The following is a 16,717-nucleotide window of genomic DNA, read 5'->3' on the forward strand; positions in this document are numbered from 1 at the left end:
GTGCCCCTCTGCAACACTCCTCCTGCCAGTAGGGGCACGGGAGGCAGAGGGGGTAGTTTAAGGAAGAAAAAAAGCTGTTTAGCCACGGGACGAGGGTGCATTTGGTACAGGCAAGCCTGCGTGCTCTGCTGGTGACCCGGGAGCTGCCTCTTCCAGCCGCGGCCGTGGGCTGCCCTGGGGAGCCGGGCAGCAGCATCTTTGCAGGCAGGGGCGGCCCTCCCCTGCCAGGGGGTGTCCGGGCGCCTTTATTCCGGCAAACACAGACGTTTAAAATAGGATTTTGTTCAACCGGCGTTAAGTGACGCCGGCTCTATGTATAGTCCGCGCCTGGGACCAGCCAAGTGACGCCCATCTCGGAAAAACTCGGAGCGACCCGGGCCCGTCCCGGGATCTCTCGCAGGGCGACCACCCCCTACACCCCCCGGTGACCAAGCGGGCCCCCGCTGACCCGCGGCGGGCTGCGGTGCGGGGGGAGCCGCCCCCCATTCCCGGCGGTGATGCCCGCCCGGGCCGGGAGCCGGCGGGCCGGGCGGAGGAGGGGAGGGAAGGGGAGGGGAGGGCAGGGCAGGGCAGGGGGTGGGCGGCCGCTGCCCCCCCCGGCCCCGGCCCCGCAGCGCTGCCCGTCCCTGCCGGAGCGTGCCTGCCCGCCCCCTCGGGCCACTGCCGCGCCCCGACGGCCCCGGCATGGACGCGCCCGGGCAGCCGCCCGCCGGCCCCCGAACCGGCCCCGAGGGTGCGGCGGCGGGTCGGGGCCCGATCCCGAGCCCGAGCCCGAGCCCGAGCCCGGAGGCAGCCACCGAGGAGGCGGCGGCGGCGGCGGCGGCAGCGTACGTGGAGATCCGCGGCTCGCCGCGGGGGCCGGAGGAGAGCCGCCAGCCGCCCGAGCTGGCCCCTGCCGGCGGAGCGGAGCGAGCGGCCGGTCCCGCGCCGGAAAGCGGGGCCGGCGACACCGGGGATGTCGGCGGCTCGGCGAGCGGCGGCGCGGCGGGGCCAGCATCCTCGGACGGCGGGAGGGATCGCCCGCCCTCCCCCGGCGAGGCGGCTGCGGCGGGATGCGGCGCCGACTCCGGCCCCGGCTGCGGGAGGGCGGCAGGCAGCGGCGGGCCGCCGGAGGCGGCGGGCTGCCCGGAGTCCTCCTCCTCCTCCTGCCCGTCGCCGGTGGCCAAGGCGGGCGGCTTTCCCGCCACGGGCGACCCGGTGTCGACGGAGGGCAAAACCTCCTCGTCGTCCTTCGGCTACGAAAGCGAGGAGGACGAGGACGCGGGGCGCAAGGCGGCCCCCCCCGGCGCCCCCCCGAGCATCCGCCCCGGCGGCGGCCGCGACGAGGCGCACTACATCAGCACGCAGGAGATCCAGCTGAGCGAGGTGGACCACGACATGGACTTCGACGCGGGGCTGGCCGCCCGCTGGGACTTCGAGGACAACAACGTGATCTACTCCTTCGTGGACTACGCCTCCTTCGGGAGCGACGAGACCCCAGGGGACACGCCGACGGAGGAGGAGGAGAATAGCTGCTACCTCAGCACGACCACCAGCGAGCCCAACAACCAGACGGACAGCATCGACAACACCAGCAGCACCGAGATCGTGAGCCTCGCCTCCGAACACGACACCCCCGGCGGGGAGAAGCGCGCCAGCTCGGGGGAAGGCCGGTCCCAGCGGCCCGGCGGGAGCCCGGCCGCCCAGCTTCTCCTATCAATCAAAGCCGCTTCCCGGGCTATAAAGGAGTCTAGCAACGTGCGCGGAAAGCAAAACACTCTCCACGCTGCCAAGCATGAAGGCGACATGAGCCTCCGCGTCCCCGCGGCTCCCGAACGCAACGCGAGTTTAAAACCGGACGCGGTCCGCGACCACGCGAAAAAATTCATCGCGGTCCCCGCGCGGCTGCAGACGCGGTGCGGGGCGGCCAGGGCGGGGGAGCACTCGAGCGGCGCCTCCAGCGCCGTCAGCGAGCTGGACGATGCCGACAAAGAAGTGAGAAACCTGACGGCCCGGGCTTTCCGCAGCCTGGCGTACCCCTACTTCGACACCCTGCGCCCCGGGTCCCGCGCCTCCTCCGCCTCCCTGCCCGACAATGCCCTGGGCATCAACCGCTGGTCCACCTACCTGGACCTCAAGTGCGGCGGCCTGGGGCCGAGAGCCGAGCCCAGCCTGCTGCGCTCCGGCCGGCCGCAGACCAAAGCCCTCGAGTTCGTGGTCAGCAAGCTCGACGGGGAGATCGCCCACGTCGAGGCGCCGCGGCGGCTGGGGGCGGGCTCCCGGGTGGTGACCCTGCTGGACCTCGGCGGGGCCCCCGGCGCCAGGCCGCCCCCCGAGGCGGGCGGCGGGGAGCCGGCGGACGGCGGCGGCGGCGGGGGGGGCTCCAGCAAGAAGTCCAAGTTCGCCTCCAGCCTCCTCAAAAACGTCATCTCCAAGAAGATGCAGCTGGAGCACGAGTTCAAGATGGAGCGGGGCGAGATCACCGACACCTCCTACACCGGGCTGGGCGCCGGCCGGGACCCGGAGCCCGCCGGCGGCGGCGGCGGCCGGGAGCGGCAGCGGGAGGGCGGCGTGCAGCGGCAGAGCTCCCGGCACTCGGAGGGCGGCTCGGACTGCACGGCGGCGACGGCGGAGGAGGCGGGCGAGGGCGGCGGCCGGTCGCCAGCCTCCAAGGCGTCGACGCCCCGCGAGGGGACCCGCAGCCTGGACCGAGCGCTGCCGGAGGAGCTGTGCGAGGTGAAGCGCAGCGCCTCGGAGGCCATCAAGGCCACCTTCCTCCGCAGCCAGAACAGCGCCTTCAGGTCCTGGAAGGAGCGGGAGGCGGAAAGGAAGGAGGAGAGGGCGCCCGTCGGGAAGCTGAAGCTCTCCGCCAGGCACGACTGGCGGGCCGACCTGGGCGAGATCTCCGCCGGCAAGTCCACCAAGATGTCCCGCCTGTTCGTCCCCGCCATCCAGCACACCCCCCGCGAGAAGGAGCCCGCCAAGCGGGCGACCAAGTGCTCCGCCGCCGCCGCCTCCTCCTCCTCGCCGCCCGCCGCCAAGCCCAAAGGCCCCGAGATCAAGATCAGCCTGGGCAGCCTGCAGCAGCCCCGGGACGCCGCCTTCAGCATCGCCCAGCTCCTGACGCCGCAGATCGCGGGCCGGCCGCCGGAGGAGGGCCGGGGGCAGCAGCCCAAGCCGACCAAGGCCGGCGACGGCCCCGACAAGGTGCCGCAGTTCCTGGTGCGCGACGTGAGGGACGGCAAACACCGGGCCCAGGGGCCCCTCCACCAGGTGCGGGACGTGCGGAAGCTCATCAAAAGCTCCTACAGCTGCGACTCGGGGGATAACAGCAGCGACAAGGGCAGCGTCGCCTCCGACCAGGGCGGCCCGGAGCAGAAGCCCCGGCAGCAGCTGGTCATCGCCGGCGTCCCCAGGTCCCTCTCCCCCGTGGTCATCACCTGCCAGGCGGTCGGCCACGCCAGCACCAAGCCCACCGAGGCGGGGGCCAAGGCGGCGGGCAGGGCGCCGGCCTGCCCCCCGGAGGGCACCGTCCTGGTGCACCGCACCTCGGGGAGGCTGCCGGTGGCCACCATCGCCCCCAACAAGAGCGACCCGCGCCAGCCGGCCGTGCTGAAGATCGTCTCCAAATCCGCCGCGCCCTGGCGGCACCAGCCCCCGCCGCCGCCGCCCGCCGAGAGGGGCCGGGGCCCGGAGGAGGACCCGCGGGAGGAGGGCAAGGCGGCGCCGGTGCAAAACGCGCTGGAGAAGCTGACGGCGGCGGTGCGGAGCATGGAGGAGCTGTACAGCTTCAACAAGCGCGAGTGGAAGCGCAAGAGCGACCCGCTGCCCATCACCGACAGCCACGTCCTCTCCCTCATCGCCAGCCAGGAGCGGGGTGCCGGGCCCCGGCCGACACCCCCTGCCGCCGCCGGCCCCGCCGCCGCTCCCGCCCCGCCGCCGCCGGAGAAGGCGGAGGAGCCGTCGGGCAAGGGGCCGGGCAGCGAGCGGCTGCCCCGCCGCCCCGCCAACAGCAACGCCGCCGCCGCCGACAAGGTCTCGGCCAAGGCAGCCGCCTTCGAGAGCCTGGCCCGGCAGCGGCAGCGCGGCCCGCCGCTCCCCCGCGCCGAGCCCCCCGCCGCCCCCCGCGCCCTCCTCACCCTCCGCGGAGCCGGAGGAGCCGCAGCCCCGGCGCCGGGCAAAGCCCCCTCGGAGGGCGGCCTGCGGGGCCAGGCGGCGCCGCGCTCCCCCCGGCTGCCTGCGCCCGGCGGCGATGCGGAGCGCGGCCCGGACTGCGGGAACTACCTGGCGCTGCCGCTGAAGGCGGCCGCCCCGCCCGGCTCCCCCCCCTCGCCGGGGCCGGGGCCGGGGCCGGGGCCGGGGCCGGGGCCGGGCGGCGGCGTCCGCCCCGGCCCGCTGTCGGCGGCGGCGGCGGCGGCGGCGCTGTGCAGCCCGCAGCACTTCGGCACGGCCAGGCGCCCCGGCAGCCCCGGAGCCCCGGCGGGACCCCCGGCCGCCGAGGAGTCCCCCCCCGCCGCCGCCCCGCAGCCCGCCGAGGGGCCGCCCGCCGCGCTCTACCGCCCGCCTCTGCCCTTCGCCGCCCTGCCCGGCGCCGCGCCGCCGCCGCTGCTCTGCTTCTCGCCCTCCGTGCCCGCCGCGGCGACAGCGGCCGAACCCTTCCCTCAGACGCAGCGCAGGGTGCTGCTGGACGTGAGCACCGGGCAGTACTACCTGGTGGACACGCCGGTGCAGCAGCCCCTAAAGCGGCGGCTCTTTGACCCCGAGACCGGGCAGTACGTGGAGGTGCCGGTGCCCCAGCAGCCGGCCGTCGCCCCCGTCCCGCTGCCCCTCTCGCCCCTGGCCCTCAGCGCCGGGGCCTACGGTGCCACGTACATGCTCTACCCCGGGCTTCTGCCCGCCGCTGCCGTGCTGCCTGCCGGTGCCCTGCCGCGCCCCTTATCCCACCCGGGCAGCGATGCCAGCGCCCCGGCCGAGCCCGGCAGCCCGGCGGCGGCAGAGGTGGCTTTCGCCGAGAGCCCCTACTACGTGGCAACCGGCAAGGGCCCGCCGCCACCGCGGCGTGGGGCAGCCGAGGCGAAGCCGGTCATCAGCATCACAGCACCAGCCACCGGCCCGCGGATCGTCGCGCCTCCCTCCTTCGACGGCACCACCATGCGCTTCGTGGTGGAGCACCGGTGAAGAGCGCAGGTGAGTGGGTGCAGGCCGCTAAGCGTGGCGGTTGCCGGTGACGCTTAAGGGCTGACCGGGTTTCCCAGCACACGAGAGCTGTGCCACAGCTTCTCCTCGAGGGGGGCAAGTAATGGGCCTGGGAGCTGCAGGCGGGCCCTCGCCAGGACTTAAAATAGAGGTATAAGGTAGAAACGCAAAGGTTACGCACACATTTCGGTGCAGTTTGGTGTCCCTCGGGGCAGGTAAATATCCCCTTTTTTTCCCACCCTGGAGGCAGTTTCCGTAGAAGCACACCATAGCTGCTCATCATGCAGTATGTATTTGTGCAGCCCCATGGCTGAGGGGCCCTATCTCACTGGGGTCCCCTCGCTTCTGGGGAGGAGAGTGAAACTGGGCACCTCCTCTGGACCCACCTTGCAAACCATGAAACAGCCCCTCCGCCTCAGCAGCACATCCCCCCCTTGCCTCTCACCTCTTCCTTCCAAGGGCAGGCAAGCATCTGTCTCTCTGCCTGAGCCCCTGTTTCTCCCCATCACTGTGAAGAGCGGGAGAGGGGTCTGATGGAGGCAAACCCTTATTTCGGGTCTTTCTTGTTAGCAGGATATGTGGGGTAGACCCGGGTGTGCTCCCTGGGTGCTGTGGGGCTGCTGGTAGAGGCAGGGGCGCCTGCAGCCGCCTGCGCTGGAGGAGGGCTCCAGCAGAGCCAGTGGGCAGCCCTGCAAATCATGATTTCGCACGGCTACTCCGAGCTTGGCCTGCTGCAGGCCCGCCGGTGTCTGGTTACCTGGGGCTGTAACCCAGGGCCAGCCTCCAAATTCGGTTGAGTGCCTGTTCTGGAGCAAGGAAGAGGGCATGGGACTGGGCATCCGGCATGCGTCAGAACCAGAGTGCAGGATGTCTGGCACAAAATAACTGAGGAACGATGACATTTCATTTTAAAATACCTGAAATATTAAGAAAGTGCCTTTGGGATGGGTGTCGCTGCTCCTTTTGCCTCTTGCATTAAAAACACACAGCTCATCTTTATCAAGTGCGGTACTGGGCAGAGCTACCAAAGTCTTTAGTGGCTTACCGAAGACTCACGGAGTTTGTTCTTGGTGTGTATCAAGAGGCAAGGAGAAACAGCGGTGACAATTGGAGGTTTGGATTTGTCACCAGTTTGCGCTGAGTTTTGGTCAGTCAGTTGCATACTTGAGAGTCAGTTTTGGGTTTGGGTTATCCTTTTTTGCTCTGTGGTCCCTTTAGTTTGCATCATCTACTACTGCATAGTAGATTAGTTATTGAATGAAACCTTACTGGAATGTTTTATACGCTTACTACTTCTCTGCTTGTAAATATTTTATCTTGAAAGTGCTCTTCTTTTATCCTGGATATAAATTGTTTTCACTGGCCCTCAGAGGGTCACTCAGGACAGGCAAAGTAACGAGGTTGAGCTCCGCTGTGCTACTCGAGTTGATCTTGTCAGTAAAGTCTTGATAGAGTATCTAGATAAAATAGCAAAAGGTATTTGATTTTTTTCCATTTGGTCTGTAGGCTGAGTTTGGACTGGAATTTGTTAGGTTTCAGTTTAGGGACTTGCTGTTTTTGGAAAGGTGTGTATATAGTACACATATTTCTATCTTACAGCAGCTCTTTAAATGAAAGGCTCTAGTTTTTCTTATATCTCTCTTGAAAAGTGAACCCATCATGTTTCTGGGTGTGATTTGCCCCTCGTTTCCCAGGGGGTTCTCCTGCCATGTCGTGCAGCTGGCTTGCCTGCAGTGTATCATTGAGGCAGGTGATGCTCTCGGCAAATTGCTTGTTCTCATTGGTGAAGTTAAAAGCTGCATCGATGCTCTGCTTTTTTGTGTTATGTCGGAGCTCTACCATTGCAAGACAGCTGTGAAAGCGGCTTCAAAAGACTGGTGATACAAAAACTTGCGCACTCATTATAAAGGGCCTTTCAGCAATTTGAAGACTTTAATCTTTTGCTGTTGATGATGCCCAGATGCATGTTGTCTCATACAGACAGGGCTGCCCCCTCCCTGCCGTCTCAGGCCCACTGAGGTAGGTGTCCTACTGGTGTATAACGGCTCCAGTGTGGGTTTTTTTCTCGACCTGTTCTGAAAGTCAGTAGTACAAATCATTTTAATTGCAGGCTGCAAGACACATTTAGCTTGTCATCAGACTTTGGTTATTCATGTAGCTCTCACTGGAAAATAAGGTGTATGCCAGAGGGGAATCGCATCTATAGCCTACTTCCTGTTATTAAGTTCTGAGTCAGCATTTTCATTCACCTATTGTATCTTTCATGTTCCAGTGGATAATTTTTGCTTTTCTTCTCTTTTCTATTATCTGTTGGTTTGTTGGAGGGGTTTTTTTGTTTGTTTTCCTGCATCTCTTTCATTGTTCTCTTCCCAATTAAATGCATTTGTTTGCTTGGGGTTGTGGTTTTCCCCTAACAAGAACACAAGTATAATTTCATATGAATCAGAGGGTGAACTGTTGATAATTTTTTTGTTCTAACTGCTTTCACATCAGATATGGGTTTTTTTGATTGCAGCAATGCTGTGGAGATCCTAAAATGGATTTTAAATCAGCCAAATTTCATTACATGAAATTTGCGTAAGGGTTGAATAAAATACTGTCCTTCCAGGTCCTTTTTTTTTTTTACTAGCCAAAATAATCTGAATGAATGCTCTTTCTTTCCACTCTTGTATTTCTTTCTGCATTGCATATATCATCTGCCTTCCTTCTTTACTCATTTTTTTTCACGACTTAATTCACAAACTGTGTCACTGTTCCAAGGACTGCTCCATCTTGGTCTCTGTCACCTCTTGGAGATCAGCATGATAGAGCTGACTTGAAGCTTTGCTGATGGTGTGATGCCCATGGCACTATTGGCACCGAATCCTCTGCACATCTGCTGCTCTTCCAGCACTTCTTTCTGTGGCTGGTGCTCTTTTCTGCATAATCAGTGGGATAAAATGCATCCTATCAATTTGGATTCTGGCAAAATCCAAGACACCGTTTCTGAATAATTCTTAAATTTTTGATATACAACAAATATTTGAGAATATGTACATGTTTCTGAGAGATATCATGAGGTCACTTTTCTCCCTTCTCTTCTTCACTCACAGTAGTTGGTGAGCTTTTAGCAACACAGTTTTTGCATGCTGCATTTATTCCTTCATATGGAAAAAAAGTGATGTTAGTTTTAGTTCTAGTAGACTTGTCAATCTGCCTGCATCCAAGCCTAGACAGCGCCGACCTGTAGTGAGCAGACTGCCTGAAGGAGCTCATTTCCAGCCTGAATGACTGAAAATGTCTTTTTAACATTTGTATCTATTCACACTTTATACTCCGGGGAGTTTCTGCCTTGTGTTAGGTAAATAAATGAGAAAATGACATGTAGCAAAGTAGAAAGTAACTGTAAAGTAGAAAGTAACTGTAGTAAATTGTACTGCCAATATTAGAAGGGCATTTTTCCTTGCTCTGTTCAAACATGTGCGTAAACTGAAGCCACCTTATAGTTAGAAGAATACGTGGGGCATTTATTTTTGTGGTGGAAGTAGGCTAAGTCAAATGCGAGCAGTTCTGCCACCAAAGTATGCAAATATGCTTATTAGTTGTGTTTCTTCCTACCTGCCATTAGACAATCTATGCCTGCCTTTAAAACTTAATTTTGTGTGAATAGCACGTATGAATTATTTTTTAAAGGCTCACAAATTGATATTTTAAAACTCTGTTTTAGTTGTGGCCTATTCAGCAGAGTGTACAGTCGACATTATTAAGTCAAAAAGTCAACTTACATGCAATACATAGGATTTACTTATGCCGATGCCTTTGATGAGAATTTAGTAAAGCATACATCCAATTTTAGTGGGAAATACAGGAATATTCCAAGAACTGAAAGTGCTTCAGCACTTGATCTAGTAAATCACTCTACAAATGGAAATAAGCATGAGCTTGTGTTCAAATCCACAGCTACTGAGGAAACATTTAAATAGCACTTAACTTTGATACCAATAAAAGTTAACGGTGAGCTTAATGCCTCTTCTTCCCCAGGATGCTTTCCTGAGCCACAAATCTTGGAGCACATGATTATGGGTTGTTTCACTTTTGTGTTTCAGTGTGTTGGTAAGTAAAGTGCTCAGGTCTTTAACTTAAGTGGATGGATTGCTTAAAGATGGATTGCTTTGGCCTCCTTCTACCTATGTGCATGGGATTCCCCAGGACCAGTCTGTGGGTAATGACAGGGTTGTAAGGCACCACACGTTTCACACCTTGAGCAGCAAGGATTGGTTCTGCTCAAAAGATAAAGCTGCCCAACCACTGACTTGGCTTAAAAAGATGAGTGCTGTTGTCTGATTCTTGGCAGTAGCTTAGGAATTAGTAGCAAGAATAGTGTGACAGTGAAGGAGATACTATGCACCTCGCTGGAGTAGTAAAGATTGCTCAGAGAGTTGTGGCAGCTCTCTAACAATCAACTTTTTATTAATCATGCTTCTCTGGGTTTGTTTGTTTTTTTTACAGGGATGAGAAAGAAGAATCCCGCTTCGTTAATCTGAAATACACTTGGTAACTAAACATTCATCCTAAAAACTGCTTCTACAGTTTTCTCATTTTCTTGCGTCATCATACAAAACAAGTGTGTAAGTTTCTTGTTTTCTCCTAAATACCCCCCAGTTTTGGAGTACGCATACATTTAATTATGCGAGCAACACTAAATTCCTGCATTATTTTCAGCAAAGTTGTTTTTATATTGAAGCCAATCTGCAGGCTTTAGGCATTGCCTCTGTGCTGGTGGCTAGCAGTGGTAGTGCCACTACAGCTGTTTGTAAAACCCAGGGTGTAAATTCATCAGTGCTTTGGTAAGGATCAACGCACAGCTTCATCTGGTCCCTGAAATATGTTGTGATGATCCACTGCAGTCCTGCAACTTTTACAAAAAAACCCCCAAACTCTCAGTTCTTTCCCATTGCAGTAAATGAGGGTCTTCCCCCTAGGTTTCAGTGACAATTTATGGTCAGATGTCTGCTCTGTACTCCGTACTTCTGCACTTGGAATTGCAAACGGAGAGACCTGTGGTGTTAGGGTTATCTTTAGTGTTTATTTTTTGGCATGGTTCAAAACAGAGTGTGTAAATGTCAGAAAACGCATTTGATTGCTTTCGGGTTTTGTTTGCTCCTCTGTACTGTGTTGAACATCACAAGTTGCCTGAATTATGACAGTGTTTAAATAACTGGAAAGCCAGAAATTGAATGTAATATTTTTAGATCCTGGTTCTAAAGGAGAGGACAGCATTTATTTTTCTTTAAGACTGCAGTCTATCTTCCTTAAATTGCAACATTGCTGAAAACATAATCCTAATGATTCCCCTGTGAGAACAGTTTTTTGATGTTACACCCCCAATAATATGTAGTCATTTCTTTAGGTGTTGTTTGGCAGGTTTATCTGAGAACTACATCCACACTATCTGTATTTGCTAAGAAAAAATTTCTCTTTTGAACAAGAAAATATATAATAAGATTACTGAAAATGCAGTGAGATATATATGTCCATATGTTGAACTCCACTTAAATTGATTCTTTTGTTGCCAGCAACCAGTTTGTCTCAGTAAAAGAAAATTGTTATCGTGACAGTAAAACTAAACTACAATAGTGTGTGCTCTGCCCAAAATTTCAGTTCAGTGAAGCACTTTGGGAAGCCAATAAATGTAAGATCAAGCCTGAGTTATTTAGCGTAAAGCTTTCTTGAGGTAACAGGTTGGAAATTTAAAATCTAAATGCAAAACCCTGAAGTCTGTACTTAAGCATTTGCCCCCAGCGAGGATTTTCCTGCACCTGTTCTCAAGGTTTCCTGCTGCTAAGGAGGTTTTGGGGTTTTCCATTCTTAAAGAAAACCCCAGATACAGAAAACTCAGCTGCAACTGTCTTTAACCATACATGTGAGATTGTATTGCAATGTAATTTATTTGTTTACAGGCACAAATTGAAATTGCCCTCAGGATGAAATGCACTGCAGGTATACAGATAGTGAGTGATTTGACATGTATCTTCTCATTTATCTTCATCGTTGTGGAAATTCAATGAAAAAATATTATTCTAACCCTTTTTAAAGAGCTTGGCGTGCCCAGCTAGAGCATATAGATTGTGAGATTAATGCCTGTGCTCTTCAGTTGTATGGTCTACAGTTACAAGCTTTAACTTTCTACCAGGATTCAGGTTGAATACCTCTTAAAGAAAATGAATGCTTCTTCACCATTTTCACGACTGAAAGTCTGTAGATGTTACAACTACAGTACTGGTGTTAAACAAAACAGTACTTTGGACTGCAGGACAGTGCAGGTACCAGAGTAGATTGTCCACTGTGACATACACATGTACAGTATGTACATTATAATACTAGCATCCATGTTTAAAAATGTTTCTGTCCTATCTTTTCCTATATCGGTGCTCGGAGCGAAGTTTCACATTGCAGTTTACAAGACAGAGGTTTGCACACACAAACTCAGGGTTTACAGTTTCACCCAGTGTACTTGAAAGAGAAAAAATGCATAGAAAACAAGTGCCCAGGATTTCAACATGTATTTGTTGGAGGAAAATTTTGCAGGTTTTTTTTCAACTGCCCATGGAGATGAAAGCAATGAAATGAGGCAATACCAACAGCTATTTATTTTCTCAGGGGAGATTTTTCAGTGGAATATGTCAATCCTAATGTCAAACAGTGTTTGCTTAATTTTGTCTGTTACTAAAGAGACTCCATGTTTGCCTCAAGGGGTCAGTTTTGCAAGGAGCTTTGCTTCGCAGACCCAGTCCAGCAAAGCCTCCAGATGCATCTCTAACTTCAAATATCCAAGCAGATTCCTGGGAATTTCAGCAGAAGTGTAGTCTTTTTTTTTTTTTTTTTTTTTTTTTTCCACACATCAACGCAGTGCTTTGCTGAACTTGACCCAGAGTGCTGAGTGCCTTGCAGACCCGAGTCCCGGGTTCTTCACTTCACACATATAAAACTGGAGCTCTGGGCTTGAGTCTAGCTTGACACAGCAGATAATGCCACAAAAGGTCACCAGAAAAAGATCTGGTATTATGGTGCTCCTCCATATATACCCAGCGGTGCATTTCTTCAGCCAATGGGGTGATGTGTAACCACATATCTTGGATTAAGAGTCAAGCCCTCCGTGTCAGGGTTCACAAGCTGCTAGTATTATATGTTTCATGGTGCAGTCATAGTATGTTACAGCTGAAATTCACCCTCTGTGCAAAGCAGGGCAAAATCCTGTGTACCTCTCAAGTTCCCTCCCAACCCTGCTGTCAGGGTTCGGGGTCTGGAACGGCCAGCCAGCCACTTCCATGTGTTTTAGGTCAGGATCCAATTAAAAGTTTGAGCGGGGCTGGAGTGATGCACAAATGTTGTTCTGGTCTTTTGTGGCAGGGTTGGTTTCACTCAGTTAAGTTTAATCCTTGGTGAATCACTTGGTGAATGATTTAAAATGTATTTATGGGTTGTGTGGATTTTTTTTCCCTTGTCTGCATTGAAAGCTACCTTTACTCTCTAGTGTTGATGGCCAAAGTGTCATTCCTTATGCTTATAAATTACCATTAACTTGTGGCTACCTGAGAACACATACTTTAAAAATGCTTGCGTTTTTTTCTCCTTTTCCTTTTATTTTTCTCTTTTATTTTTTGTCCCTTTTTAAGGGGGTGGGTTATCAGTGTAAAGATATTTAAAAGTGCAAATGTGAAGTAAGGATAATGATTGTTAAGAGGATGTGGGTGGTATGTCTGATGAGAGAGCGATGGGCTATAAGGCAAAGGGGAAAGTGCCATGAACACATTGTGTTGATGATTGTTGCCGGGGGGGGGTGGGGGGGGTGGGGGTGGGAATGAAAAAAGAAGTTATATAACTGGAGAAAAATGGACTCTTTGAGCTGCTCTCAACGTAGACGACACTGTGGCAAGTGTGTAACCGAAGCCCGAAGCGATCCCGCTGCAGGATGCTGTCAGCCTGGGATTGAAGGACAGCGGAGTCGCTCTGAGAATTGCACTAGCAGCGTGTTGCATGTCAGGAACACTTCAGTATGTCACGACCACATGAGAATGGACTGTCTGAAACCGCTGAGTACCAAAGTTTGTAACTGAATGAGTTAGCATTTGTGTTATGTTGGGGTTTTTTTTTGAATGTTATGATAAATAAAATGTATTTTTCAGTAAAAGACAGACTGCAAGTAGGTCTGCAGTTTCCTGCTTGGTTGTATCATATGTTTGTGAAATTACCTTTGCTGTTGTGCAGAACAAGTGATAACAGAGGCATTACTTGGTTCATTGTGTAAACAGTAACAGATGAAAAGATTTCACCAGAGAGCAGATCCAAAACCCCACACCCAGAGTCTATCTGAGTTTGTCCCAAAATGCTTTAAGTCTCTTTCTGAGCTGACCTCACTGTTTATTCTGCTCTCTTAGGACAAATGGAAGTTGGGGGAATTGCTTGATTTGACTCTGATTTTTTTTTTCCCCAGATGTAACTTAAATGAAAAAAGAACTCCCCACTTTCAGTGGACTAACTTTGACAGGTATATGGGTTTGGGTATCCAAAGAGCAGCATCTTTGTCTGTTGTAATATGTTCAGAGAGAGCAACTGGTGGGGTGAATATCTTTTATCTGCTCATTCTCTATGTTATTTTCATTGTTCAGTATTGTGATATGATCAAAAATAAGATTACTACTTTATTAGTGGATAGTAGCATTGCTTCAATTGTTGCTAGGAAAAACCTTTTGTGTGTTCTTCTACCCTAATGGAGATTGAGCAGCCTTCTGACATTAAGTCCAAATGTTTAAAAAAGCACAAGTCAAACACCAGAAAATCACAAAATAGACTTGAAAACGAAAAGATTGGTCCTGCAGTTTAAAAGAACACTTCCACTTTTCAGTTTTCGGTATATAAGGGCCACATTATAATGATCCTCCTTTTAGTCACGTGCCCTAGATGCTTAAAAGAAAAGAGATTCCCACCTCATTATTTATCTACAAGTAAGACAATATGAACACATCTACTGTGAGTTTGACATATCATTCCAAGACATGGCCGTATGGTCTTCCTACCTTGCTGGAAGCACAAGTTTATTGGGAGAACAGTGGTTTGGTGTTTGTGACATTCTATTTCTCGATTCTTTGAAATTTGTACCTTAGCATTGCATTTAGGATAGATATCATCAGTGACTTCACTGCTAACATATAGTTAGTGATTCCTATATAGAGATGCAAATGAATTAATTGGTAGACCCAAAGGACTTAAAGAGAGGAATGAGAATAGATGTTGAAAGGAAGAATTGGGAAAAGGGGCAAATGAACTGGGGAGAGCACAACCACACAAGCTTCGCTTAACAGGATGGAGCTGGGTGACTGCAGGAGATGGAAGGATGGCCAAAACAGAAGCAAATTAATAATGGGTGTGTAGAGTGGAGAGAAAGGCCTTTAATCACTTTGTTCAAACTAGAGGAGTCTGAAATTGCAAAGGCACCTGGCATTGTCAACAGGAAAATTTGGGAACTACTCCTTAGCTTTATTTCAAGAAGAGTGCCTGGAGCCTGATTTCAGCGGATCTCTGTAACGAGCTCTTCACAGCACTGCTGATTTCTCACGATCGATGGACATTTTAAGCGGAAACCTCTACAAAAGAGAGGTCCAAATTAAATACACTGAGAGAAATGAACTCTAACCTTTCCCTAAGGGGCCCAGTGTTGCAGACAGTGTTTGTCCAACAGCAATGTACCTAATGCTACAAGAATACCCTGAAATTAAAGTGAGAGGGTTTCTTATGATACCTTAAACTGATCTGAAAATTCAGGTGAAATATGTCTGGGATTTTCAGGGCTCAGTGGAGAAAATCTTACGAGTTTCTAAATAGTCTTTAAAATATCACTGGTAGGAATGACAAGACCAAAAGGTAGAAATGCAGCACTTTTTGTCAGAAGGAGTGGGAACAAATAACAGTGAGAAGCAGATAATTCCCTGATGTCAGATCTAAACAAGCTATCCAGGATAAAAAAAAAAAAAAAAGCTGTAAAAAAACCCCAACCATCACCTTATTTTTAGAATTGCTGTCATCTTGTATTGTTGCTATTGAGAACAAATAATCTGCTTGGCAAACCCAAACTGTATCCCTAGTCTATCCAGCTGGTTTATTTTTGAGGTACCTGTGATGATGGTTATCACATTTGAACCTGGTGCTGCAGAATAGTGCCTGGCAGCCCAGCTCTGCCACTGCCCTGCTTTCCATTGACCTCTGCTGGACAAGGCACAGTTCAAGTTGAAAATATGGTTAAAAACCTTGCTCAACCAGGACTTCAGTTTATTTTGCTATTTGAACAAACCCTCCTGTGTTCTAAGCTACAATTGTAGCATGCATTATATGGGCTTGTAACTCCTAAAACATATCTGGAATGCAGTTCCTTCTACACTGTGTAGGCAGAAAAATTCTCTACCAGATGCTCTCAATGTCAGAGTTGACTTTATAAGTAACATACATTCACTGGAAATCTGGGCTAAGTATTTTATAAGTTGTTTCATGCGTGTTAACCCTAGCGCCTTCCACCAAGTATCAATTAATTTTATTAAAAGTAAAATAATTAAAATGATGGTCTTGATCCCACTAACAAAGGGAAAGGAAGATGCTGTCAGCGTGATGGCAGGCTGTTCTGAGATCATGCTGTTTTACACCCATGCAGATCTGGTTGGTATCCATTATTGGTAGGAAAGTATACCAATTTTACCAGCAGTTGTTTATGATCAAGTGTTACAGAAATCATGATTAGTCCCTGTATCTGCAAACCTGTACTGCACTGATGGCTTAATTCATATCCTCACAAGAAGGTCTGCCTTCCAAACCATTGATCTTTCCGCACCAGAATATGTTTAGGAGTGAAGTGAGAAACTGAATCCTGAAATTTGAATATTTTTTGAAGAGTATATGAAAAATAGTCTTTAAAAATTAGCAGTCCTTGAAAGTTTAAGGGGAAAGTTTCAAAATCTCTTTTGCAAGTGGGTTGCCTTTTGGACTTAGCTGGATTATTGTTGCCCTGTTCTTCCTGTGATTTCCAGTTAGAAAGGACTGAACATTTGTTTGCTTCTCTAAACTTCACATATGAATTATTTTTTAATTGCTACCGTTGCTGATTATTTAAAAGTACACATAATAGCCATTATTAAAGATGTATGTTGCGTATTTGTGATTAATCCCCACTGATCTGATAAATGCTCATAGTGTTTGCTTTGGTTGTAACCCTAAGTGTGTTTTCACTTCAGTTGCAGGCTTAAGCAATGTATTGATTTCACCTTATTTTTAGAAGATGGTCAGTTTTGTTGTTTCCGTAGCTATGGAACCCATTTAAGGAAGCCGTGGCCTTCCATTACCCAGCTGTTGGACTAAACCCCTTCTGGAATCCCCATTATGTCCAGCTGTTAGGGCCAGATAGCTTCAGAAGCAAGTGTATTGCTGCAATACCGGGGGGTATCCACGAGGACATGTATCATTTCTGAAGGAGCAACGTGGGCCTCAGAGCCTGTTTGATTTAGTTTTGAGGGATGTT

The 16,717-nt window shown here is 51.6% G+C and overlaps 1 protein-coding gene across 1 annotated transcript; it reads left to right on the top strand.

Moving 5' to 3' along the window:
• Window positions 1-684: 684 nt before the first annotated feature.
• Window positions 685-9,725, top strand: C4H4orf54 (chromosome 4 C4orf54 homolog). The gene is made up of 3 exons (XM_074904490.1): window positions 685-4,281; window positions 4,516-5,166; window positions 9,664-9,725. Exons 1-2 carry the CDS (start codon window positions 685-687, stop codon window positions 5,155-5,157), a joined length of 4,239 nt encoding a protein of 1,412 aa, XP_074760591.1. The 3' UTR covers window positions 5,158-5,166; window positions 9,664-9,725.
• Window positions 9,726-16,717: the final 6,992 nt, after the last annotated feature.

Source organism: Athene noctua, chromosome 4, assembly GCF_965140245.1.
Source record: "Athene noctua chromosome 4, bAthNoc1.hap1.1, whole genome shotgun sequence".
Lineage (NCBI taxonomy): Eukaryota > Metazoa > Chordata > Aves > Strigiformes > Strigidae > Athene > Athene noctua.

Coding starts and splice junctions, on each gene's coding strand:
- C4H4orf54 (XM_074904490.1), top strand. CDS start 685: ATGGACGCGCCCGGGCAGCCGCCCGCCGGCCCCCGAACCGGCCCCGAG. Junction 4,282..4,515: donor ACCTGGCGCTGCCGCTGAAG/GCGGCCGCCCCG, acceptor CAGCCCGCCGAG/GGGCCGCCCGCCGCGCTCTA.